General features: G+C 43.5%; 1 protein-coding gene across 3 annotated transcripts in view; it reads right to left on the bottom strand.

Annotated features, from left to right (window-relative positions):
- The window catches only part of LOC117600435 (uncharacterized), a 257,165-nt gene that overhangs the window by 9,128 nt on the left and 227,799 nt on the right, over positions 1-20,238 (bottom strand). The window contains exons 1-2 of one of the 3 annotated variants that reach the window (XM_034315871.2): positions 19,403-19,548; positions 10,856-11,085 (exon numbers count right to left, since the gene is read on the bottom strand). The exons of 1 other annotated variant lie outside the window; for it this stretch is intronic. In XM_034315871.2, the coding sequence (XP_034171762.1) occupies positions 10,856-10,994 (139 nt within the window). In that variant the 5' untranslated portion in view covers positions 10,995-11,085; positions 19,403-19,548. Of the gene's footprint in view, positions 1-10,855; positions 12,059-19,402; positions 19,549-20,238 lie in introns of those variants that run through there. One more of the 3 variants, XM_076692759.1, reaches the window with a different exon arrangement.

A 20,238-nucleotide genomic window follows, 5' to 3' on the forward strand; every position in this document is an offset into this window, starting at 1 on the left:
AAAGCTAGATTATCGAGCGGTCATGGCAGACCGCGTGTCTCGTCAATGAACGTACGCTTTCCAAGCCGTTTATCAGCGACAATTATTCCGAGAAAAGAAGCGTTCTCCGATTGATAAGTGACTCGTTCTGTCTCTCCGACGTCCCGACGAGATAAACGCTGCGTAATTTCACCCGAAACCGGTAAACATAAATGCATTCGAGAAGTTGTCGCCTCGTTTCTACGCCGCCTTCGATATAATTAAGAGCGGGATACACGAGAGGTCATGGCCGATGGTAATTAACCTCAACGAAGCCTTCTCTTGGCGACCATAAGGATTTGTTCGTTGGGTACGCTACTTCTAACCGTTCTGTTTTGTTTAATTCATTTTGCGACGCAGTACGTACAATTACCAGAATGGTAATTAGCCTGGTTATAGGGGTACGTTACGCGCGCATGTGGATGGAAGAAAATGGTTTCGCGTATGATTTTTCACAGGCTATCATTCTTATATATCTTTTTGCAATGATTAACCACGTAATGAGAACGTTTGAGAAAATTTGAATACGTCGCAGTACAGAATCTGAGAGACGCTTAAACCGCATCGTATCGCGCGGACGTATGAATAATCGTGCTTGTATCACTGACTCATCCAGCAGCACCATTATTTGCTACCGTACCTCAACTAACCGGGATTAAACGAGCATATACGTCTCTTAATACTCTCTTTCAACTCGAGCACATTGTTAAAATCCCTAATTCTTCTTAACCACTACACCGAACAGATTTAACGAAATTATGATAAGTATTGTAATAAATAAATATTTGATGGCATATTCTGAAATAAAGATAAAGATAACTATGTAAAACATTTTTAGATATCGTATATATATCAGTTTCAATAATGTCAGATTAAGATAAATTTTCATACGACTTGAATATTGTAGTCTATTTATAGACACTCTTCACTGTTAACGATTCATTTGTTATTCAAAATATTAATCAATTATTTTTAAAGAAGTGCGTAAAGCACAAGACTCTACATACACTCATTTATAATTCAATGACCATTCTTTTGTTGAGTACTTAAATCATGAAACAAGAGAAATGATAAAAAAACTGTGTCGATCGCATTTACCGATAGAAGCGTGATTTAAACAACGCAGAATTAGCTCTAAATCAAACTCAATGACTCGATTTCACAATCGTCACGTTATCTGTTCAGAAGCCCCACTCCTCGAACCGCTGCGCTAGCCCGTGGGCTCGGTGAAACATTTAAGCGCGTTGGTTTTTCGCGACGAGGAACGCGGGGCGCACGTAAATCGAGCCGATGCGTGACAAAATAACAATTCTTCGCGCCTCGGGCCGCCATTGTCTCGGCGTCCAGCGGCAATCGAGCGAGCAAGCACACGCGGTTTCATCCTTGACATTTCGAGTAAACGTCCGCGCGCGTTGCAGCCACTCTCGACTCTCTTTCGCTTGTGCAATTCGAGCGAGCGAGTACTAGCATCGGCCACACATCGTCGCCTAGCCGTTCGACTGTGGCCGGGTGCGATCGCGAAATCTCGCGGCGGCAATAAAACCGACGAGCCACGATGCCCCTCGTCGTTTTTCACCGCTTGCAAAACCGCAGCCTCCGCGCGAGACAACGTTACTCGCTTATCCCAAGATATCGACGCTCCTGTCTCTGCTCAGCCACCTAGAACCTCCGCTTCGTCTGCTTTCTACCGCGCGCATTTCCTCCGCGAAATGTCACTACTCAACCGCGTGAGAACCAGCCTTTCCCGAAAGAGATTTCTACAATAAACGAATCCGCTAATTATCGACCTCGTGGAATGCTCGCTAATAACCTGTTCGCGCGAGAGAGACGGAGTCTCTCGGCTTCGCGGTTAATTTACGGCCACGTTAAGCGTGACGAATGGCCAGCCTAATTCTGATTTATACCAGGGATTCAATTTCGTTCAATCTCTTATCCAGCCGCGGTCTTTTCGCTATCTTTCCCGCCGTTTCAAGGCGATCCGCTTTTGCCGCGGTTCGCATCGCGGAAAATATCTACTTCTGTTCGAGCGTTCGTTGATAAGCTGATTAACGTCGAAGCGTTTGAGAACGTTCGAATAACAGGGTATCTAGATCGTTCCTCGCGATACGAAAGAATAAAGAGCAAGCTAGATGCGACCGAAAAGGGAGCAAGAGCGCGCGTCCTATAAAAGCCGCTGCAGTCGAGCAAAAAGTGCAGCGCGCACGTGGCCAACACCCGCATGCACTGTGTTAGCGGTCTCGCGCGTGCAACTTCGGCTCCGCTTGCATCCGAGGGAAGAGGAAGAGGGACAACCGAAGAAGAGGACTGGGAACAAGTATATATACAGGGGGAGAACGAGTATATAAAGAACAAGGGAATAGTGGAAGGAGGAAAGAAAACGCGTTACGTTAGCACGAGGGACAAAGACAAAGGAGGGAGGGAAAACAAGCGTTTTGACAAAAAAAAAAAAAAAAGAGAAAAAACACAAGCTACACGACGGGAAAGGAATGTGCGTACGGCGAGTAAAAAAGTACCACGAAGATAAAGCGGGAGAGATAATACGCGTGGCTTGAGGAAAAAACAGATGAACTCGAGGAAGCAAGAAGAGGAACAACAAAATTGAGAGAAGCGCGTGGAGATAAAAAAGAAAAGTAGAAAGAGGAGGGGAACAAGAAAATTTCGAGCGAATCGCGTTCACTGCATCTCAAGAAATGTACGGAAGACAATGTACATTATGTACACGCGTTACGTCAAATGGACGAAGTGGAGAAGAGTGCTGGTAGCATATGCGAACACGTGAGTCAGATGGAGTGCCCTTTGTACACAAGTACAACGCAACTTGTTACAGTTCGTACGTGTGCAACGTCAACCCTAGCGGTGCTCCCGCAAGATCGCGCGACTTTGTGCGCGTAGGTGCGAGCGTGCCGCGTTGCATCGCGGTGTACGTGAGCCACGTTCAACGCTGAACCGCACAAAGAACCCCTCTCAAGGCCGCAACACAAGCGCACTACGCGGTTCGGAAACTCTTCGTGCTGCACGTGCGAGCGGCGCTCGCGGTGTCGCGCTTATACGGGTCGGCAAGGGTCCGCTTGTGCACGCTCGCTCCATCGAGTGACACGGTTTTTATCGTTTTTCCGCGACAACCAATCAGTCGTCGAACTGCGCCGTTTTCCTGGCTTTCGATCAATTCCCCGCCAACTCGGAACTGCAAATTAATCTTTAGACGATTTGAAAGTTTCGACGCGAGGGACAAGAAGGGGAATTTTTTCCACGCCGCGTTAAATCATCCGTTCGCGTGCAATAATGTTACTTTAAGTTTGTACTGAATTTTTTAAATAAAGACACGTGCTGTTTATAAAAGTGATACGGTTTTATATTAAATTTTCTAAAATAAAACGTAAAATACAGCGCGTAAATATTACAGGAGTTCTGCTGTTCGATTCGATAAAACCGCTCGTAAACGCGCGATGATTTTCGAATATAATGTGTTCGAGCAGCGCAATCTCGCACAAAAGTCGAGGATTTTGCGTCTTACTTTGCACGCTCGACGGGAAACGAGCACGGAATCAGGTACTTTCGAATGCTTCGCGGAAATCTCGTAAAACCTCAAACTCGAGTGTAAATTTCCCCTTCTACGGAAACGCATCGAGGACAATCGATCGGTTCGGTCCATTTTTTCCCGCCTGAACGATCCTTTTTACCGTTTACCCTAGCCGCCGGAGATCCGGGGAATTGTTTCGCGGCAATTGGTCCGCGTGGAAACGGTTCGGTACAGATACGTTATCGCGATACAGGCAACGGGAAAAATGGTAAAAATGAGGGAACAAGGTTGCGCCACGGCGTAGCCGGCCATCGATTTCCTACGACCGTCTACGATTACTCAATAAATTCTGTCCACTGCTTCGCGAGCCGGCGTTAAATCGGATTCTGCGGTGCAAAAGTTATGTTGCCGAGGCTCGCTCAACCGATTGATTGCACTTCTATAGGATACGTGACTCGCGATTTCGTTGCCGATCGAATTAATCGAGCCTCGAAACCCGGATCGCCTGTAATACTCGCGATCTGACCGCTGTTTTTCCATTAAGCGTGAAAATGACGGGAAAAAGTTATTGCAGTACAACTAGAATATTGAATTACAGGATGATTTAAAAATCTTCAAAGTTCAATCACCGACTTCAAATTTTCTCCAGCTTAAAAATTCATTTCGAAACTGATCCGAAAGTTCTATTCGCATCAATAATCGACAAGTCGAGGCACCGCTTCCGTTAGCGGCGCAATCGCTAAGAAGAAGCTATACATCGCTGATTACATCGTTAGCCGGCGAGTTGCTCGTTACACGTTTTACAAGGTTCCGCAAGTCGGTCACGTTCTGCCTCCGTTATTCCACGATTATAATTACGGGCACGTTGAGGCCCACCCGCCTCCTCCTCGCTCCTCTCTACGTCTTCCTTTCCGTTACAACGCGGATAATAATCGGCAGCTAAGAAACGTAGCCGAGCGGAAATCGATTTCTCGCGGAGGAGATACACGTCGGGGAGGCAACGATCTCGATGCACGTGCAACGCAGAATGCATCGCTCGTGTCGGAGGAAAATTCGACGACCACAGCGTTCTATCACCTAAGTGATATTTTTAGAATGCTCTCTGTTCGCTGCAGAGAAAAACAAAGAACTGGTTCTGCGAGATTTCAGTGCTCGACGATTGCAAATTTTCGGCAGAAGCAGGAGAAAAGGAATTCTCGAGTACGCTTTGTAAAAATGTAAACAATATCGTGATTATCATTTTAAGGTTTCCTTAGATGAATATTCATGAAACTGACAATAATATGCACTTCCACGTTCAGGCACGTTTATATTGGGCTACTTTGAATCGGCTGATAGAGTTGATCAATTAGTCGGAATTTCAATCAGTGATATTATAATATCATAATTGACGGACTACTTGAATAATAAATGTATTGTTTTATAACAGTTTCGAGCAGAAGAGGAACATTAAATTGGAAGAATTGAAAAATTGTAAATTTTGAAAGAATATTATAAATTCTCAGGGCAAAGAAGTTATTGCACCTTATTAATTAATAAATTTTGTTATTAAAGGCTAATCAAGCTTTTCGATTTTACTAGAAACATGAAAAATGTTGAGTATTCTTAATTTGATGATTATACAAGAGCAATTTGATTGATCAACTTGATCGGTTACCTAACATTTTCGTAATTAATTAATTGGAAGGTTGAAACGACCAATTGGAAAACAATGTCGAACGTGGAGCGTCGAGAAGCTATTGTTAACCGCGTTGCGCTTGGAAGCGCGGAGGTGGCGAGCCTCGAGCTTCACGCTCGATAAAATCTCGATGACGAGCGGTGATAAACGAACTCGTAAGCATGGTCGAGGTAATCGAAGGAAAGGGGTGAACGTAGATAAAATCTGCCGAATTTCATGTACGGCTGGAGACGCGTGCTCTCGAGCCGCTTGCGAAGAATACGCTCAGGGGAGCGTAAAAATGTATAACACCGGAGGAGCACGAGCGGTTCGGCTCGATGAATATTAATACGGAGGCGCACGGTGGTCACAGTCGGTTCCGAAATTCTTGAAAAGTACGCGGCAGACTTCTCCGAGCGGCGTAATTAGCGTTTTTCTTTCTTTTCTAATTAAAACGACACGAAACTGTGGATAAGAATCGGCTCGTGAAGGAAACGTTAATTGGCCGGAACTGGGAACTCGTCCAATTGAAAACAATTCGTGGACATGGTGAAAAGCGTCGGGAAAATTTTTATCGAGTAATCCATGGAATGAAAACAACCCTTGAATTTGGGGGTGAAATTCTAAATTTTATGAATATTTTTACTTCAGAATTATTATAGGAACATTATCACCATGAAATTTCGCTAATTAAAAAGGAAGAGATAGAGTTGATAAGCCAAGTACCAGTGGTTAGATAACGAAGATGGGACCTTATTCCTAAGATCCGATCACGTCTTCTGATGAAAAGATAAAGCGCGGTGACGGTATCAAACTGTCGACGAGATTTAGATAAAGAAAAGGTGCGAATTCAACGAATATTGTAAGGACTTCGTCAATAACGTCTGTCTTCTGTCACGAATGATAGAAAACTACCCTCGAGCACCGGACAATCAACAATGACGAATTCCTTTCAATATTTCACCGGATCTATAGACTTCAGTAGCTGCTCTCGTTCACGGTGTCCCTGATCGATCGTTTTGCGGACTTCCACTGGGAAAAACCATGATAAGGTGAATTCAGTATCGAACTAACGCAACCTCGATTCAGTATAAAAGTTTGTTGACTTACATCGACCAAAGTTAGGAACTAAATTAGGCACTTAAATTGCGGAAGATTAACATGTCAACGGGTGATGGATTAGCAATGAACGTGTTCAAATAGAGAAAATTACATAAGTACGATACAAAATCATTAATTGTGTATCGATTACTCCGAAATTCGGTGTATCGACATGACACTCTTTGTCGATAGTAGTTCGAAGCTTTACAACAAAGTAACCTAATACGAAGTTCAGTGTCGAGGGGCTATCGTTTCACGGACGACACTTGATCTTTCCTTTACCAAGAAATTAAACGCCTCCGATTAGAAGGATCACGGGAAGACTTGGTTCGATTCGGTGTTATCGATTCGTGTCGTGAGAAACGGGTTTCGAACAACAACTCCGTTATAAACGTAACCGGGGATTGTATCCCTAACCCGAATAGGATACGGTTCTCTAATATTCCGGGTAACCGATCTAACCCGATATCCTGTAAGCCGGTTAAGATTTTGTCACTCGCAGAGAGGGTGAACAAGTATAGTCAAACAATTTCATTTTTTTATTTCATTGAATCCCTGAACGTAATATCAACGAATGATAATAAATACACACGCGGAAGATGAAAACGAAATAAGAAGATCGTGGAAAGGAAAGAAGAAAAATAAAAGCAACGTTATCGGATAACCCGCGTAATCGTTATTACCGCGGCGCGTTTACGCGAGCACGATGACGAGGGGGAAGTTTTCTGCAAATGTCACGGGAGAAGAGGCGAACAGGGCTGGCCACAGCTGTTTCTATAAATAACCACCCCCGACTCGAGCCGAGAACGCTCATGCAGATTCTGCATCTTCTCTCGAAACCGCCTCGGCGAACTATGGTTATTGACCCTCACACACGCGGCCGCCGTCAACTATTTCCGTTCGGAAAATAATGAACCGCGGATCTCGGCGCATAATTTCATCCGGTAATGAGACCGTTCACGAATTTCTACCCCGCTTCTTTGATTTATAACGAAGGCACGCCTCTGAAATTCGCGACTCGATCATTGAATATAAATTTCTTTTCACTTTCCATGTACAAGGATATTAATATAAAGTTGAATTTATAATTTTTGAACAAAAGGGTTTCGTATATTGGAACGGTGTAAAATTTAGGAAATGAAAATAAAATGAGATATAAAATTAAATTAAAATTAAGGCTTTCTCCATGGTCCTACGTCCGAGGGTTAAGCTACCGCTTGATACTTTTTATACTAATATTAAAATTAGATTAATATTGTTTAACTAATATTTTTCAAGTTAATCAATGATGACAATTAGAAACGAAAGGTCAAGAATTCAAGTACCATGATCGTTCGAAAAGACACGAGATAAATGTTCTGAGGAAGATTACGTCACTTCGAAACAACAGTAACACACTCTGATGACCGGATGCAATTTGCGGTTTCTTTCGGGGCATATACACGCGCGTGACGACGGGGATCAAAGGCTTGTTAACAACGTGTTGCTTCGTGAAACCACGGTGAAACATATTCTAAATGATATGCAATTATTGAGCGACTTGTGAGTGCATCGATTTACAACAAAACTTAAGTGTAAAAAGGGGTTGTAGACAGAAATCTTTCAAAATATCTTGAAAAAGTGGCAGATGAATGATTATATTCTTTTTTTATTTATTTCCAATATCAAGTGTTCTAATGTCAATCTTTTGCACTTGAAAGGCGGCTATTTGCAATGTGCTCAAAATTATTACTTTAAGCTTCGAGTTAACTATCTTCGAGTACAAAGGGTTAATAAAACTTATCGTTCGAAAATCAATTCTATTCAGTCGTGTTAAGTTCGAAAGACTGTTCGAAAATGAGCCATCCGAGAGTGTTTCAAACGTTGTCAGATATCGTATCGGCGCAAGAAACGAGCAATCGTCGTACCGCGCACTTTGTGTCCGATACTGCAATCTCTGCCGGACGATCGAGAATCCGAGATTCGGGGAACGAGCCGTTGCATCGAGTTTTACGGCGCGTTTTACTCCGGTGTGCCTGACCATCGCTCTTCTCTCTATCTCTCGTCCTCTCTACGACCGTCCTACTCTCCTCCTACTCTGCTGTCGATCCGAACGTTTTCTTTAGCCGTAAAGGAGGCTCGGAGCAGCGGTGCAGGGTCACGGCCGGACATCGTCTACCATACACTCTCTCGGCCGCTCTACACCCACGCTACATCTGTTACACTCGCCCTCTTTCGTTCGCTGCACCCTCGTAAAGCCTCGTTTCATTATGCTCCGAATATAAGTTACCGCAATTTACGCCTCTAGCTCTCGTTTCTCCGTTTCACGCTGCTCTCCTGGCTTTTCTGCCGAGCCAGATGTAACGAGCCGGATTTTCCTTGGCCCCGTACGTGAAAACGCGAGAGCATCGGGGATGCATTTAAACGTCTTGTAACGAGGAAACTCGTGAAAAGAGTATTTATGGCGGAGTCGGTTTCAATTTAACTACCGCCCTTTGAAATTTTTTCATTAGTCATAGTCGAATAAATGGTGAGCGTTAAAATGCCGCCAGAGTAATGATGATTTAGCAGTATGCTAATTAATCGGTCAATATACGAAAATAAAGATATGTTTCTAGGTATTTTTGGTTCGTCATGTTTCATCGTTCTAATTGACTCACTGTTCCAGTGGAGTCAATTTCATTAACACACCAATTAACAATTAATTAATTTTCAAATTTCAGTTTGGTTCATTATGGTATTAGGCTAATATTAACGCTGTTCATTATTTTTTCTTACAAATTATTTAATTACACAAAATTTCAAGAGTCACTGTGGTCACCATTACTGATCACCATGATAGTCAATATCTTAGATGCTGATCAAAAGTTTAGAATCACTTTACGATTTAAATAATTAACAGAAATATATATTAACTCTTTGTCTCTTATGCTTTTCTTACTGCAGAGTCGTACAGTTAAAGAACACTGTACTATTGCATTTAACGATCCAAGTTTCTCTTTTCATTAACTACACTTTCAAGTATTCAATAAAAATCCCCTATAAGATAAATGACAGACTGTTAAAATTCACTCACAATCAGATATGAGTGATGTGGCAGTCAAAGTATCAATCCCAGTGATTCCAAACTTTTGACAGCCACTAAATCTATCAAACTACAGTCTATACAATCATTTATGGCAGCTTTCAATTACACTACTCAAAGCAATTGTGTGCTCAACTTAAAAAGAATCTTAAGAATAAGCGCAGATTAGTAATAGAAAACAATAGCGAAAAAAAGCGTTAGAATTAGATCCGAAAGGACGTTAGTAGAAACGTGAATTGCAAGAATCGCGAATAGGAGTTCATTTCTCGAGATGATGCGAAATCACGATGGACGAAAAGCTGTCGAAACATCTCGCAACGACCTAGACGGTGCCTAAGTGTTTCGACCCTGACTCATAGGACAACGACCGCTGTCAAATGTATCAGGATTTTCGACAAAATCGCGCAACAACCTGCAACGAGTCAACGACCTGAAAGGAAACGATCACGCGGCTCCTCGAGGACGCGAGACCTCCATAACGAATTCGAAGAAAAAACATTCGCCGATTTTACGTCTCACGCGATTCTCCGAATCGTTTATGCGCTCGATTTTAATCTTTGATTCTTTTACCTGATGATGACACTTGGTTGCTCGATGACGACTCGTTGTCCCGTGGATTACGTGTTTTACCTTTCCTATCCAGAATCCGTGTTCCGCGTGAAACTGGTCCGCGTTGTTGCGCGCGACAACCACGTGTTGCACTTCTACTCGATACACCCAGAGCGTAACGTGGAGCGCGTTACTCGAGCGTACTAAACGCGACTCCCCCGTGTGAGTGGAAATTAATTGCGTGGCACGTGACAAGTTCAACGTAAAACACAGTTTATTGTAACAAAACTTTCATCGTTTCGTGTGTACAAAGTAAATCAATCTCGGAGTAACAAGAAATAAAATACATGTTCTAATAAATAAATAAATAAATAGAAGTTTTATAATATAAGAAAAGGAATAATAAACGGTTTGATCCTGATATTTCCTCCATCGAAGGAGTACCGAGGAGATTTACCATCACAGTATGTTAAGAAGAGCGCATCGAGTGAGCGAATTAACGTTTAATCTAAATCGATTTTCCAATAACCACAATATTATTTAACAATCTTTCTAATGTAACGAGATACAGGAATCCTCGCAAAGGACAAGAAACGTTATGATTCTCATGCAAACAGTCATAAGTTCTCCTCTTGCGCCTCCTAATACGTCTTCCTGAAAAGCCGTCAGGATTTTATCGTTTCATATCGTGGATAGATATCCCTAGCCGAAAAGTGACGGAAATATAGGAAGAAAGAAAGAATGAAAAATGTGCAGGATGCACGTGATCGGAGATTTGACAGGGTGTCGAGCTAATGAAATTTCGTTTCTACGTAGTCTCTGGGAGCAACGACGTAGCGAAAGGACAGTTAGTGTCATCGTGACGGATAGTTCGAGAACCGTGTAAAGACACGAAGGATGGCTCCGAGACAGATCAGAAGAAGGCTTAAAAAATCGTAGAACTCACGATTTCGGGACGGATGTTGAACCGTCCTGCTTCGAAGGACCTGTTGCAGAGCTGCGTAAAGGTCGAGCATCAGTTGCTCCAGCTGTTGTCCCTGGGCTTCCGCCTCGTCGTCGGACGGTAAAGCGAACGGGATCGCCATTTCTCGATCGTGACAGGTGCACTGGACTTTTCTTCTTCGATGCTTCGCTTCTTACCGCTGTTCGATCTCTTCTCTTCGCGAATCGGTGACACTGTAATCGAACCAATGTCTGTGGATCAAGCACTACCACCTTTCTTTAATTTCTCTCTCTATCTCTTTCTCGCACAGAACAACGTCTCTCTTCCTATTTTCAACCAAGTCTCCGCCGTTTGCGTCAAGTTCGACAAAGAAATCGACGGTGATCAAGATCGCGGGTACCGACCTTCCCGGTATTATTAACAACGTATATTTTCGTTGCGGCACACGTGGCTTTCGGTTTCGACGGCGCACGCTCAATGTTCGTCGCCACAGGATTGTCCATACAAAACGCACGTGGGCCGCGTGCAACGCACAAGGACCGCACTAACGCACCTGATCGTTCCGCTACTCCGACGCGTCGCCTCAACAGCGTCGTCTGAAGCGTATGTAAGGTGGATCCTCGAATGGATCACTTTCCATAGGTGCTGAATATTGATAGGACTCTGTGCTGCAATTCGATCGAGGATTGAAAAGTTCGTGTGGGAGACGGAAAGGTCGAATCACCGTGGATCGGTGAGGAGGAGCGATCGATGACAGGATCGCTCTCGTTCGACGACGTTCACCGATGACAGTTCGAAAACGTCTCACAGGATACGAGGGCACAGAGTTCAATGTCCTTCGGTCGAAAACACGACACACGATGCACTGAGAGTCTTTTTTACTCGAGATTACGTCAACTAGCTTTTCCTCTCCTTTTTCACGAGGCACAAGCGAAAGAACATCCGCGTCGAAAAGTAATTCGTGGGAAAAACAGAAATGATTTTTTCGTTTGCTCCGTTTCCGTCGATCCGCACACGGCACGCACGCACACGGTTCGATGGTGTAACACGTTGCGTCTCGAGACTGTCCTGCCGCGGCTATCACACACGTGTGTACGGTGCAAGAGGGAAAGTAAAGCGACACGAGAACTCTCGACTGAGCTTAGGGTAACGAGAAACACGTCTATACTCCTCGAGGTCTGGCGTGGTAATGATTCTGAACTTTCGTTTCAGCCGCACGTTCTGCCTCGCGGCGGCAACCGACTTCCCCCACTACGCTCGTTCGGCCGGTTGTTCGCGTAGTGGGGGGATCATGTCTGCTTGCAGGGGAAACGATGCTCGCTTGGAGGGGAAGCGATGTTGGCGTGGAGAGGGAACGATGCGCGCGCATCCGGACTCAGAACCGATGAGACGAGAGAAAAGGACTAGAGAAACAAGCTTTGGTGGGGCTGATTGTACGTGTGCCCGTGGTCGCGCTGTTGTAAATTTACCGGTTAGGGTCAAGTGGGGTAAAAAAAAAAAAAAATGAGAGAGAGATGGAAGAAAAATCAAAAACTTTTAAAATCGCGCGGCACAATGTCTCCTCTTGTGGTGTCGATGAAACGATTCGATTTTTTTGACAAACTGGAATTTCTACAAGGAAAAACCAGCCGCATTCTTTCCGATTCGTAATGCACTTTTATCCTGCGCTCCTTTCTTTTCTGTCTCTCTAATTAGGTTGTAGAATAAAATGGACAGTCTTTCGAGCATAAAAGATTTTTCTTTTAAGCGTGTAACAAGAAATACGAAGGCGAAGCGTGTAGCATGTAGCAATGAGATCTCGACAGCAGAGAGAGTGAGAGGGAACTCACACAAGCGAGTGGCACGCTTGTATGCACTCCGAAGCGGTTCGTGGAGGCGCGTATGACACGACGGAACGACACCCGAGCGTAACTGCGTAGTTTCTGCGGACAACTCCACGGGGGTAGTTGAGGAGCGGTTTCGCCGATACGGCGCTTTTTACAAGCCGAATTATCGACTCCGAAAAGTCGTCGAGAACCCACTCGTAACCCCGTGATCGAGTAACTCGAGTGTCGTCGTTGCGTCATACGGGGAGGATTTTTTGTATCTTCGAATAGAATGCACGAACCGAGTGTCGCCGATGACTCGGCTCGATGTCGGCGCGAGCGATGTCGAGGATAAAAATAATCTTCCACCAAAACAGTGTTTTAATTTCGTCGTAATTTGCGACGACGCGAACGATATTCATGGGATCGTGATACTTGGCCGAGTGACAATTTTTTCATCTGGCCAATGAATGGGTAAAGAGGTAAAGAAACGGGAATACACAGTGCGCTCCTACCGTGTCGCGCTGATTCACAATGCACACGATGCACCCAGTGCACATGGTAGTCTTTTTGCACGATACGACCTCATGTAAATAAGTATCTGCATATTACTCTGTATTGAGGGCCTTGGGATTTAACAAAATGAAATAAAGAAAATCGAAAAACCATATATTGGAGTATTTTATACACCTAGTGTCATAAACCGTATTTCCCTTCTGTGTATCTGTTATTTTTTTTGACAAATATACATATATGTTTATTAAATTACATACAAGGTTATATAAACGAAAAAATTAAAATTTTCTTAGAGACATACAACTCTAAAAATTCCATATCCTTAAATAATAAAAGTCAACATTTATTCGAACATACTCCTCATACTCTCTATCAATTTGCATTCACCCGCACAGAAATGCTCAAAATTTTCAAAATCACGTATGCATATTGTACACAATCGGGCAGAAGCTCGGTAATACCATCGTTCAACGATCGTCCTATTCGATTCGACTTGCAAATAGCCGCGAGACAAAGAGTCCAACGACGGGTGCACGAAATACGCGTGGCATTATGCGATGCACCGATTCCGAGCGAGTCATTCGAATCGACGAACGATCGAAGACTATCTGCATTCACCGGGTCAGGTTGACGACAAGCCAAGAGGAGAATAGATTAATGGCAGAAACGGCGTACGGAGACAATGTCATTGGATATCAATCGAGAGAGAGAGAGAAGTTAAAGGCCAGGTGAATCGTTCGGATATCGGGGATGGCGTTACATAGAGATGACATTAGCAGGACGAACGATAGAAACTGAAGTCCATCTCGACGGAGAATGCCGTATCGATATCGACAGATCGATGCTTAATGCCGAACCGGAGTCGATAGATCGCGGCAATTTCACGCGAGCAACAGTTCAGGCAGATGCACACGGCGCAGTTAATCAAATTCGCCCGCGCGCCGACGTAGAAAGATATTAATTAACTGGATGCGAAGAGCGTCGATCGTGAACATGCACGAGTGCACCGAACTACTTTTCCAACGTCGCTTTCCGTCTGTCCCGTGCCGGTGATTTATGGCCCGTGCGCCGATTACATTTCATTCGGGTCTTAATTAGCTGGTAATACCGAGCTACCGAGTTACCACCTTCGGTAACGCGATCGTTTCAATTTCTTTTCGCTATCAACGCAACCGGGGCGTATCGATTATTATCGATGAAAAAAGAAATATTTATTCTATCATCGAAGATTATAAAAGACGTTTTTCGTAATTAAAAATACTAACGTTTTCGTCGATGCCCCTTCACTCCATACGATGCGATACTTTCCTTTTCGAACGCACGATCTTCAACTACCACGATGCTGATGTGGACCGTTCGTCGAAGCGCGATTATTAGTACGTTTAACGAGCACGTTAAAGTATAATTTTACAGGCTTACCGTGAAACCTGCACAACAAATATTTCTCTCTGTCCCGTGAAGGCTGCCTATCTTGAATGATTCGGTATTTACAAGAGCTGAGGAACTATTGACACCGACTCCGCGCAACTTTCCTTTAAATAGTGGTGCTTATCTTATTCATAAATATACTATGCACCGATGCACTATTGATTCGTCAGAATGGAAGGAAGACACGCATTTCACACGTATTTTCGGTTCTAGCGAGCTATTGGCATAAAACGATCACGCACATTGATTCAGACCGTGTGACGAAGAAAGTCGATGAGACGTATTGAGACTGACAAGGGAACATCGGGGACTGATACACTCCGATTTTGATGAAACTTTGCATAAATATATATTAGACCTGTTTATGAAGATAACTGTAATTCGTTGGTGCCCGTTTTTCACTTTGAGGGAGATAGTGCGAGGCGAGCATTGGCGTAGACATACAGTGGATCCGAAAAGTATGCTTTAAAACAAAACAATTTTTTTGAAATCGAACTAAACCACTTGACTTGAGTTTTTTTTTTAAGTACGAAATGATATATTAAAATGATTAACGGTAGGTCAGAATCCTACGCCTATATAACGTGCATCGTCAAAAACCCAAACGTTGGGGAACTGGCGGAGCGAACGAGGTTTCCCTCTTGCCCCTGAGCCGTCCCGCGAGACTTTTGTTCATCGGTGGACAGTACAGAAGATTTTATCGATCGAACGTTGTACCGGATTATTATTAAAAATTATTTCACCGGTGACTACTATGAATAGAGATGGGCAGATAAAAAAAATTCACTCGCTTGATCAGCAAAAAATTATCTTCGTTATCTTTGTGAATATTTAATCCCTCGACTGCGATAATGTAATTTTCATGCCAAGATCAGGAGTTTAACACTTTGGAGGAGACGTCTCGAACATCCCCGTGTTCTTCCTCTCGCGTACTCTCTACGAGTATGTACCGGGCTACTTTCGTTTTATTTCCACGGAAAGTATTGAATCGGTTCCCGGATGGTAGCGTGGCGAGATTTAAAATCGGTAGCACCGTATGCACGGACCGGATTGTATATTTTTAGAACGAGTAGCATCCTCGCGTGGGTGGATGCACTGGTCACCGGTCCAGGAACCTGCGCGCCACTTTGTTTCGAAGGTGTACAAATCCCTTTTGTCGGGTGTCGATCGTGGAACAATGATCAGGATCACCGCTAGTGACACGGTGAATTCCCTGATTCAGCGAACGAATTTTGTACAATTTAGATATAACTTTGATAAAAAAAAGACATTCTGCCTTCCGTGATTACGGTAGTAGACGATAACAGGCAAAATCGCGGTGCAAAATAATCATCGGATATAAACAGTCGATCAATCGCGACGATATCTCGAAAAGGATAAAAAGAGAAGAAATTCGAAGTTTAAGGTCTTCCCGATTAACGAAGCGTCAGAAATTATCGCGTCCCATTATCGTGGTTGGAAAGAGCGCGTTATCGCTCACGCGTTCATCGCGAGCAAGTTCGAGCACGCTTCTCGTCCACTCCAGTATTATGGATACGCCGTTTGTCGTCGTTTACGAAGGTTAACGGCAAGAGCAACGTTATTAAACACGACGTTCGTACCGGGTGTCCAGCAAAAAAGCAGTCGTTGGACGAGCAATTGGCCGGGCACCGGACAAGGTTGCGAACGAAAACTACCGGAGAAATCGTGGACGGCTAACAGGGTCACCGAACACCGAGCATTAACTTGTATTTTTAATTTCTGCCGCAAGGTACCCGACAGGGATCGTTCAATTAATACCGAGATAAAAGTAATAAATTAAGTATGCAAATGTTGATAGAATAAAGAATAACAATCAGAGATCCTCTGTCTCTTAATTAGTTCAGGATTCGATGATCCTGCAGCAAGGTAGGCGAAGGAAAAAAATCGGTTGAGAATCGCATCCGAAAGGTGATTCAACTTATCATGTCCGCGTTACGAATTGCATTTCTTATCATTTTTATCGGGTCATCGGGTGCGTTCACCCCTGGGCTCGGTTCGTCGAACCAGATTTATTACTTGTTCTGTGCAAATGTCGGGGCGACCGGCGTGTCGCGTCGGGAGAAATTATTAAAACGTCACGGCCGATCGCGACCTTACTAAGGTGGACAGCGATAAACAGAATAGACGGCGAATAACAATAGCCGGAAAACTGTGGCCGTGTATTTTTCGAATCGTAATTTCTAGGAATCAGTAATTGCCCGTGGAAGTGACACGGGTCTCTTTTTATCGGTTGTTTATCGAGTTCGCGAGCGAATCCGATCACCGGACGAAATAATATCTCGAGCAAATAAAGAAAAAAAGCGCTTGTGTTCGATCCGCGCCGGTATCTTAATCAAACAGCAATAAAGCGGTTTTCTGCTTTCTGGTGTCAAAACGCGGCCGGTTCTGCAAACATTCGATCGGAGGGGAATAAAAATCGCACGGATGTAATTGTTATCGTCGAGAATGATTGGCATTGAAGAAAGCAAAGTCACGGATTTGCACTGACACGTAACACTCGGATATGCAGTTTCCTTTTTCGTTCTTCATCGCGAACAAGTGCATTTACGGCAACAATTTACGAACAAACTCTCTCTGTTATCGCTGATAAATGTAACAGAGAGAGAGAGATAGAGAGATAAAAAGGGAGAGATAGGTTGGAGAAAACGATAAAGAAGCGAATAAACGTCTGAATTGGCAGGGGATAAGGAGAGGTGGGATTCAAAAATCGCTTTTACGTGAACGCAACTAATATCGGCAATTTCGTAATTTTTCAAATCGTCCATTCCGAGAGTGCATAGTATTAAGTGACCCGAGTGAAAGAACTCCGTTCCGAGAAGTGCAAACACGTCAGTCACGAAAGTCTATGGAACACGTGCACCAGGTACACGTAACGAGATGGGATTGTTCGATAAGTGAACACCTCCGTCTCAAAGGAAATCGTTTTTCTAAGACTTGTCAAGCCTTCCAACGATTTTCCTCTCGTCTTCCAGCTTGATCGTAATTACTTAATTCAACAAGGTAGGTAATAAAAGATCAAGATAGCACGAATAATAAATTCTATAATTCAAAATAAGAAACGTGAAGCTGGTGTTAACGTTTATGCGAGATGCAACCAATTGCGTAAGATAGAAGAAGATACTTGGCAACTCTTCCGGGGAGGCGATTATATCAATCGTGTCTACGAAGGACGCGGGCTACTGTGCGTACGCGAGCCTGCAAACCGGAAACGGGAGAACTCGCGAGGGTGTTTGCGGATGCGATAACGAGCCGGCCGACAGAGCTTAGGCCGCAAAACGTTGGCCTGCCTTGTCTGTCGCCTTCCGTGCGGCTTTCGCGACAAAACATCGTCGGCGTCGCCGAACGGAGCCGAACTTTCTGCGCAAAATCTATTTTCATCGTGATTTCATCCATCAATTTGTATTTACGTCTAACAGCGATAAGATACACTTGAAAATACGTGTATTAAAAAAATTTATCAAAATATGATTACGTAATAATATCAAAACAAATACCGGTACGATATCGAAAATATATCGGTTTATAATTTAATTAAAAATTGCGATGGTCAGTATTCGCAGTTTTTCCTTCTCGATATTTAATTGATAAATTAAGATAAAGTACTGTGTCGTTTAAGACTTTCAAACATTTCAAATTGTCACACGTGACAGCAGGTGTGACGAATCGTAAAATCAATGAATCGTTGGTTATCACGTTGACATTGATATATAAAAAAAATTGGAATACCCGTGAATAATCTTACTACCTCCACCAATACATGCGATTAGAAAAATTAATGCAATATAAAAATTTTCCTTTCAACTATAAATTTATAGCATCGATCACCGGTGATTCCCACTGTTGGTCAACGTGTTAATTGTAACAAACAATTGAAAGAGGAGAAAAAACGCACGCTCGCGTCACGAGTGACTCCGTGCACTTTGCAGGTGCATGCACATGCATTCCCAGCTGCGAGGGCGTAATATGCAGGTATATACGCGGAAATCGCAGATAACCAGTCGACCCAAGGTGTATCATCAAGGTCCGATAGATAGGAGTACAGTTCGTTTAGGCAGAACAAAAAGAGTATCATCAGTCGAGCTAATCGCGGACATGGTTGCTTCTAACGATGGCCTCGAGGAGACTAAGGAACCTATATCCGATTGTGTTTAAACAAAGTATTAACAGTAATATTGCAACATAGATGGTTGTACTTTAAAGGACGGCTAGTTCGCGGACAGATAACGGACTGTCCCTCGACCTTGCCTAGAAGAATGCTACTGCGTTTCAGAATGAGCAATCCGTGACGCAGTTTCATTTAGAGTCATTCGACGGAATTTCGTTAGTCGTCCTTGAATCGCAGCTATCTTCTAAACCGCAAACGACACGAAGCTGCTTCCCTGCCCACTGATGTGTCTTTATATTTTTAATTTAGTCTCTCAAAGGCCATGGAAAATTCCATTTATGAACTGTACCGTAAATTCAAGTAGAAAATTTGAATTAGAAAATGAAATGAACTACATATAATATTCATCAAGATATTGGTACAAGTATATCCAGATAAATCCATTACGATTAGCTGAAGATTCACAGCACTTCACATTCGATTTATCAGGTAACTCGAAATTATAATCGTCGATCGAATAAACAAACCGTAACTATTTCGCGAGACGCGACGTGTCGTCGAACACGTACGCTATGTTGAACAAGGAAGAAATCATTATCACGTGTGCACCGATAAGAGAGAAACAAGGTGACAATCAATTAAAAAAATAGAGAAGAAAAAAAAAACGCCACTTACCTTGATGAATTTCCAAAGAGTAGATTTTAGAGCACTTCTGGGTTTGTATCCTCAACAGATACGAACGGAGCGACGATTTAATACAACTGACCTTCTTCAGACTAATTTTCGAATTGTCTATCGCGTCTCACTGCCAGGCTAATCTGGAAAAGATTTATCGGGCTAGGAGGGGTCTTGGACACGCGCCTTCGGTTGTCTTCCGCCAATCGAAACACGTCGCTCCGAGTCTCGCTACTCTGCTTGGGCCAATCCTGGATGTTACCTGTACTTTGCCTCCGCCATCATTGGCAGATACCAGACCGGTGAATCATGACAGTTCAACCCGATAAACTTCCACGGAAGATTTTTTTTTCTTTTTCATAGCTTTCCTTATCCGTTGTCGCACGATCTTTTCCCTCCGCTGCGGGTGGCGACGAACCCGCACGCGCGATTCCACGATCGCGCGGGGGGTGATACCATCGCGCAAGAATTTCTTGATATAATTCGTCTATTATAACATTTCCTCTCCCATAAACTCATCGTAAGAATATTTTGTTTGATTACGATGGACTTTGCCTTGGTATTTTTGTCGGTGATTTTTCTACAGTTAGATATTTGCGAAGTTTTCCTTTCGATAGATAAAGCTGAATGCTGACGCGATGCGAGGAATGTTAGACTTGATTTTGATTTTCCTCCGCGTTCTTATCGCAAACGTATCATCATCGTGGGTCGCGTTTACTGAAAATCGCGAATACGCGATCCTTCGGATTATACACGAAGGAAAATGAAAAAAGAATGATGATAATGAACGACGAGGAACTTACGTAACAGCTCGAGGAGCGGTGTTAACCTGCTCC

The sequence above is a fragment of the Osmia lignaria genome, chromosome 15, assembly GCF_051020975.1.
Source record: "Osmia lignaria lignaria isolate PbOS001 chromosome 15, iyOsmLign1, whole genome shotgun sequence".
Taxonomy (NCBI): Eukaryota; Metazoa; Arthropoda; class Insecta; order Hymenoptera; family Megachilidae; genus Osmia; species Osmia lignaria.